We start from the raw sequence: 6985 nt of genomic DNA, 5'->3' as shown, positions 1-6985 counted from the left end.
CCACATTAAATATGTGGGTCCAATTTAATCATCGAGCCACGTGTAAGTATAGGGAAGGGCGAAAGTATAATAACAATCAGACAAAATACACCCGAGGAGTACGACAAAATCCAAAGCCCCCTCCTCGATACAAAAAACGGCACTTTCCGTTACAGGACAAAAAACGGTACTTGTAGTTCTACCTCTCCTACAATGGCATTTACGTAAACTAACCAACAAAGTAAGGATAATTTAGTAAATCTACATTACTAGTGGAGTGGAGACGCATTTTTGTCGCCACGCGCCTTGGCGTCGGCCGCACGCAGGAAAATATTTTGTCTCCTTTCCTTTTAATTTTCTCTTTCTCTCATTTTTATTTTTGTATTTTAATTTATTTTTCATAAATTTAATATATTTCTAAGAATATTTAATCATAGAAGGTGGGACCCACACAACAGTATATTTCGGCCGCCCTTCTTTGTCTTCTCTTTCGTCTCCGTCTACCCCCGTCGTTCGTTAGCGTTTGACTATACGCCTTAGCTAGCGTGCGCCTCTCATCTTATCCTACGCAACTACCTCTCTCTCTCTCTCTCTCTCTCATCGATCTGACTCTCGACTGCTTTTATTGCAGAGGGTTCTCTCTATTTACTTCAGAACTTTAAACGAGGAATATTAAGAGAAGATTTCGGATTAGGGTTTGATTTATTCCATTTCGAAGAATGAGGAGTTGCAAAGGTGGAAGCTTTGATATGATCTGTACTGGGTTTTAGGGGTTTTAATCTTTTTTAAAGGGAATCTTTCAGTGCTAATTTCATGGCTGGAAGTAACGAAATTAACGTCAATGAGTCCAAGGTAATTAGTACGATTTTTACGTTGTTAAATATTTTTTCTTCTTAATCTGTTGAGCTTTCTTGTTTTTGGAGCTTTAATGTTGAGTTGGTTACTGGGTTTTATTTATTTATTTTAAAGTTGGATTTTTTTGGAGTTTTGAAATGTGATTCTGTGTTCGTTGTTTTGTTCTTGAAATTTTGGCAACTTGGGAGTGATTTTTGTTAGGGTTTTAATTTGGTTTGATGAGTTTATGATGGATTTTGCTTTGTTTTGGCTGATTATTCTGTTTGTTGGCTTTTCTTATGTTCTGAAAATGGTTTTTGAAGGTTTTCTAGGGTGTGATTCTATTAACTTTTTATCAAAAGTAGTCTAATTTTTCCCTCTTTTTGATTTGATTAACAGACTAATAGAAGCAGAAAACGAGTTTAAATCAAAATAATATAAATTTTGATGTTCTTGTTATTTAGAAATTGGGAAATTTCTAATCGGTTCTCTGTAATTTTGTGTGTCAGATGGTGGTTCCTCTCAATACTTGGATCCTCATCTCCAATTTCAAGTTAGCCTACAATCTCCTCCGTCGTCCCGACGGGACCTTCAACCGTCACTTGGCAGAGTTCCTTGATCGAAAAGTCCCTGCCAATGCAAACCCTGTGGATGGGGTTTTCTCCTTCGATGTAATTATCGATAGGGCTACTAGTCTACTTAGCCGAATTTATCGACCAGCACCCCCAGCTGATGAAGTTCAGCAGTTGAGTATCTTAGAGCTCGAACGTCCGTTGAGTTCCGAGATCATTCCGGTTATAATCTTCTTCCATGGTGGAAGTTTCGCTCACTCTTCGGCCAACAGCGCCATATACGACACCCTTTGTAGGCGTCTTGTGGTCAATTGCAAGGCTATTGTTGTCTCCGTAAATTACAGGCGTGCACCCGAAAACCGTTACCCATGTGCCTATGATGATGGTTGGACTGCCCTTAAGTGGGTTCACTCAAGGTCATGGCTTCAAAGTGGGAAAGACTCCAAGGTTCATGTGTACTTGGCCGGGGATAGCTCGGGCGGTAACATTGCCCACCATGTCGGATTGAGGGCAGTAGAATCAGGTACTGAAGTATTGGGAAATATACTACTTAACCCAATGTTTAGTGGGATAGAACGAAAGGAATCGGAGAAGAGATTGGATGGGAAGTATTTTGTTACTTTACAGGATCGAGATTGGTATTGGAGGGCTTTTCTTCCTGAGGGGGCTGATCGAGACCACCCGGCATGTAATCCATTTGGACCCAATGGTATAAACCTCGAAGATATTAAGTTTCCGAAGAGCCTTGTTGTTGTGTCTGGTCTAGACCTTATACAAGACTGGCAATTGGCATATGTAGAAGGGCTTAAGAAGGCCGGTAAAGATGTTAAACTGATGTATCTGGAACAAGTGACGATTGGGTTCTATTTGTTACCGAATAACGATCATTTCTATAGTGTCATGGATGCGATAAACAACTTTGTGAGTTCTAATTGTTGATAGACTTACTTTACGTAGAGGCAGCGATACGTAACAGAAGCTTGACATTTCACTCGGGGTTATTTTTTTCGTTGGGGTGATGTGTGCAGTGTATAAGTGTTTGTGGTATTACTACTTAAAACTGTGTTATCGACGTTAGCGGTGATGAGGTCTGCACCTTTGGTGACTGTTTGTTCTTCAGTTAGAGATGTTGGGTTTGGTTTCCTTGGTGCAGAAAGATATTCTAGTCGAATCGAAACTCATCTACTGATATATGTGTTATGTGCCATGTCGGAACTTCTGGTTACTTGGTGTTGGGTGAAGCTGTTAACCGAATGCAGGAGTCATTTGGTTACAGGTTTAGCTGTTCTAACTTCCCGTTACAAAGGAGGAGAGAGCGGAATGTGGGGGTAACGACTATTGGTGTTCGATTGATTGGAGCAATCGGGTGCCTCGGCTAATGTTATAAGTGCTAATTTCAAAGCATAGATGGGAAACATCTATGGGTTTGTGAACATGTATTTTATACTTGTGTTTCTAGAATATATATATAAGAATGTTCTCTTTTTAATTGTTTACTTGCTCTCTCTTATTTACCCTATGATTCTGAATTCTTTATTTTCAACTTCATCAACGTTGTTCTTCAAGCATGAACTGAAAACCTTGGGTGTTTGGTTCAAATTCTAGAAATTGATTCTTGTTCATTATCTTTTTCTAGCATCCAATGTTATGTTTGGTTTGGATTATGAAAGTAGTTCTCCCATCTCCCATAATCAGAATATGAAGTCTGGCTAAATCCATACATAAGGCGAGATCTGTATGATTTTAGCCATATAATGTTGTTTCTTGCTTTAGATTTTTCTTTCATCTTTTGTTGGCCTTGTGATATTGTTCTTGTGCTTAGTATGTAATATTTCACACCACAATTGAAGAAACAGTGTCAGCAAAAATAATGTACCCAAAGGAGATTTTGGATTCTCCAACTAATCCTTGGAGCACGTGTAGTTCCCTTCCCCCTCAAGCTCCAGGTAATTTTTTTGATAAATCCCTGAAGATGGCCCGAAAGGGGGGGATTCAAACTCAAGAACTCCACTTCGTGAGGCCTGGTCTTGGCAACCCTTAGGTGGCTCTAGAAATCACTTTTCATAATCTGATTCTGAAAATCTTAATCTAAATCTGACAAATTCTCCAACTCAATGCCCAACAGTCACCAACAATAACAAAGCCTTATTCCAAAAGATTTGGGGTCGACTAAATAGTCTTGTTTCCTCCATGTCCACTCTGTCTAAAGCCATGCCATCTGATGTCAAACCACTTTCATCCATTTTCCCAAATATCTTTTGAGAATAAAGTCCAATTATTATTATTATTTTTTTTTTTTTGTGGAAGTCTGAATTTTTTTGCACCTACTAGCATATGTGCAGATTGGGATGTGAGTCATGACCCAATTGCAGGTTTTGTGATTGGAAATTCGGATGTTGGATTATTATCAAGAAATGTAGACATTATCTACCTTTTCGCTTACTTTTTTTTAATAATCCATGTCGGATTAAAACCCACAACATTTCTTAACAAAAAAAAGTTATATCCATGATTAGAAAAGCTATATCCTTCCTCAATTGTCTAATTAAAGTCTTAAACATGATCTAGACCGCATAACGGCACCAGACTATCAAATCCAATATCAACGAAAAAAGAAAAAAACCCAATCCCACAAACAATCCACCACAAGGAATCATAAGTTATATGATTGGATATTAGTCCAAATCATCGATTTCGCCATCTTTCGATATCAATTTGATTATTCTTGTCACCTCTTGACTGCTTATTTTAGGTATTTAGTTTGGAGCTTGGGATAAAAGCAAATACAAGAATTGGCTTCTTTTGTGAGGAACCCATCAACTACTAGTTGGCCTTGAATGTATTACAAGGGACCACATTAACAACTTACTAATCTTTAGGGCTTTGTTCAAGTTTTACAGACTATTAAATGGTAGGTACAGCTAAGCTTAGACAAAGACATGGAACCTTGTTTCATTGACTTTATAGACACCAAACTTAGAATTTGGATTGTTTACATCAATAAATTAGTGAATTTTTTTAAAAAAAAATTGGTTTTGGGTTCTTATAGATTTAAATATTATTTAATTAAGATAGGGTTTAGTTATGTCTTTAAATTTTGTGGGTCTAGAGTAGGAATATATTCTCTTAATTAATAAGACATGAAGTCAATTCCATCAACTTGTTCTTGTTTAATCAAGAGGTTATTCGACCTATTAGGCTAGATTATTATGTAATTGTCAAACCCTAAGTTCTGTTCACACTGTATGGTTTTAAAAATCGCCCGAGCCATTCGAGATGACTCATTGAGTCAGCTTCAATATTGTTCGTGGAAGAGATGAGACGTGAAATCGGGATTTTGGTATAATATGGATAATTAAAATGCTTCATTGGCGATAATCTTTTATTTTTATGGTTTGATATAAGCAAAAAATATTTAATGTTCTAAAAACCAACAGCATCAATGACAAATTGGATAATAGTTTTGGTAAAAGATTAGGGCCTGTTTGCGAATCCAAAAATTGGACTAGTCGAGGCAGATTCTGTTCAGAACTTGTTAAATCTTGTTTGATTATTTAATGGAACCCACATTTTGGACCACATTTAAACTATTTGTGGTCCTAAAAGTCTAAAACTTGCTCAACTCTGGATGTTCTAAAACATGTATTTTTAAAATAGCAACAATTCAAACCATATAAAAATATTGGGACAATGATGGGAAAGGTCAAATAACTGAGATTATACCGCCGATTTATATCTCTTCCCTGCCCTCGTCGAGAAATAGAACTGACTAATCCCAAGACAAGGGGTTAAGAAATTTCAACGTCATCATTCACTAGTCATGAATAACTTGGAGTTAGGTCTTCTTTTCACACTATTACAGATAAAAAAAACAAATACACTAATAATATATATGTATATGACGTCGAACTCCAAGGAGTTGGCCTAGTGGCAAGCTGAGCCTTGATAAGCTCCTTAGGAAGAGTAGGTCAAGTGCTTGAAACCTCAGGAAACTCTAAATTTCTTGGAGCCACCTTTCAGGGTCCAGTGAACCCTCGACTCAACCTATTGTACGTAGGACTTTCCAAGGGGTGATGTGTGTGACTGAGGGATTAGGTGGGATACCCATGATATCAAAAGAAAAAAAAATGTATATGAAGTTGAAAATAGATCGATTTAATGTCACCCTTCAACTCAAATTAGCAAAAATAATGTCTTCTTGCATAATATGTATTCCAAACATTCATGATTTGTATGTGAATGCTGGATGGATTTACAATGGGGTCAATGGGAGCACTTGCCCCCACAATTTGAAAAAAAAATTACGTTCTCCTCTTGAGAATTTGAAATATTTTGAGTTTGCCCCCACGCCACTGATCATATTGCCCATTGACTTAGGTCTTTTCTCATAAACTAATAAGAAATTACCTAAATGTCTTTTTTACAACCTCTAACAAAAAATTCATGAATTTTTACATCAAAACCACTTATCTTCATGATCTTCAACCTTATCGGGCAACTATAGTTTGCCCCACTACAAGAAAATCTTAGCCCCTCCCCTATGTCAATAAGTCAAATTACTTATCCCCAATCTATTAGTGAACTATCTCTCGGGGATTGTGAAAGATATTATAAGAACTATTATATTACCATTGTTAACATCCTAATTTGCACAGACCCATTAGAAAATGTCCAAAATTTTAAATCTCAAGTTGATTTCAATTAAGAGTTTAAAGCCTTTCAACGAATCCGCATTGCATAATAATTGTCACTCGTCACTTTTATTTATGCATACATGCACACATATATCATTTCATATTAATTTGCATGCACAAATCTTGTCCCTAATCAAATCCAATTCCATACCCACTTTCCTAAACCAATCCAATTTCATAACTGACCCAATTCAAGCCCATTTTCTATTAACCAATCCATCACCCATACCCTAATCCAACACTAAACCCACATCCAAGTCTAATTCAAATACCTAAACATAAACCATCCAAGGTTCGTAACCAAATATTCAAATCTAAGCCATCCTAAGTCTATAACCCAAATACCCAAACTTAAACCATCCTAAGGCCATAAACTAAGTCCAAAACAAAGTCTGTACTAAGCCCATTCTAATACTATAGCCTTACAACTCTTCCCAAAAGATGACACATGGTGGTATTTCATAAGTCACAATGCTTCAACCTAATTGGAGAATCTATTCTCTTGAAAAAAACCTAAGAATGCCCTCCTAAAAAAGTGTGGTCAAACTAAAAAGGCATTTTGATTTTTGGTAAAAATCTATAAAGTTTGGAGAACTTCTAATCTTACCCTCAACAGGTAGGAATTTTCAAATATATATATGGAATTCTCTCATTAGTCCATTTAAAAAATATACATCTACCCTTGCTTTATGAGTTATTTACAAGTGAACCAAAATCTACTTTTTACCTACCACTTCACTTTTACACATATCATTCTCTCACTCATCCTCCCTAAAACACATTTGTTCTCTCACTTCTATTTACCAAAAAATCAAAAATAAAAAATGTTTTTAGGATTTTTTCTTACAATTTTCATCTTTATTCTCATAAAAATGAAAAAATCCAAAAACAAATAGCCTAAACCTT

General features: G+C 36.3%; 1 protein-coding gene across 1 annotated transcript; it reads left to right on the top strand.

Annotated features, from left to right (window-relative positions):
- Positions 1-465: 465 nt before the first annotated feature.
- LOC147395895 (gibberellin receptor GID1C-like) lies at positions 466-2881 on the top strand. The gene is made up of 2 exons (XM_086451345.1): positions 466-831; positions 1323-2881. Exons 1-2 carry the CDS (start codon positions 793-795, stop codon positions 2322-2324), a joined length of 1041 nt encoding a protein of 346 aa, XP_086307471.1. The 5' UTR covers positions 466-792; the 3' UTR covers positions 2325-2881.
- The last annotated feature ends 4104 nt before the right edge of the window (positions 2882-6985 follow it).

The sequence above is a fragment of the Akebia trifoliata genome, chromosome 8 (assembly GCF_017979445.1).
Source record: "Akebia trifoliata isolate Shusen 1 chromosome 8, ASM1797944v1, whole genome shotgun sequence".
Lineage (NCBI taxonomy): Eukaryota > Viridiplantae > Streptophyta > Magnoliopsida > Ranunculales > Lardizabalaceae > Akebia > Akebia trifoliata.
The sequence above is the reverse complement of the archived record's forward strand: the minus strand, read 5'-3'. Positions and strand labels throughout refer to the sequence as shown.

Bases quoted from the DNA above. Each gene is read 5' to 3' on its own strand.
- LOC147395895 (XM_086451345.1), top strand. From the start codon at position 793: ATGGCTGGAAGTAACGAAATTAACGTCAATGAGTCCAAG. The intron at 832-1,322 runs GTAATTAGTACG...TTTGTGTGTCAG, and splicing joins TTAACGTCAATGAGTCCAAG to ATGGTGGTTCCTCTCAATAC.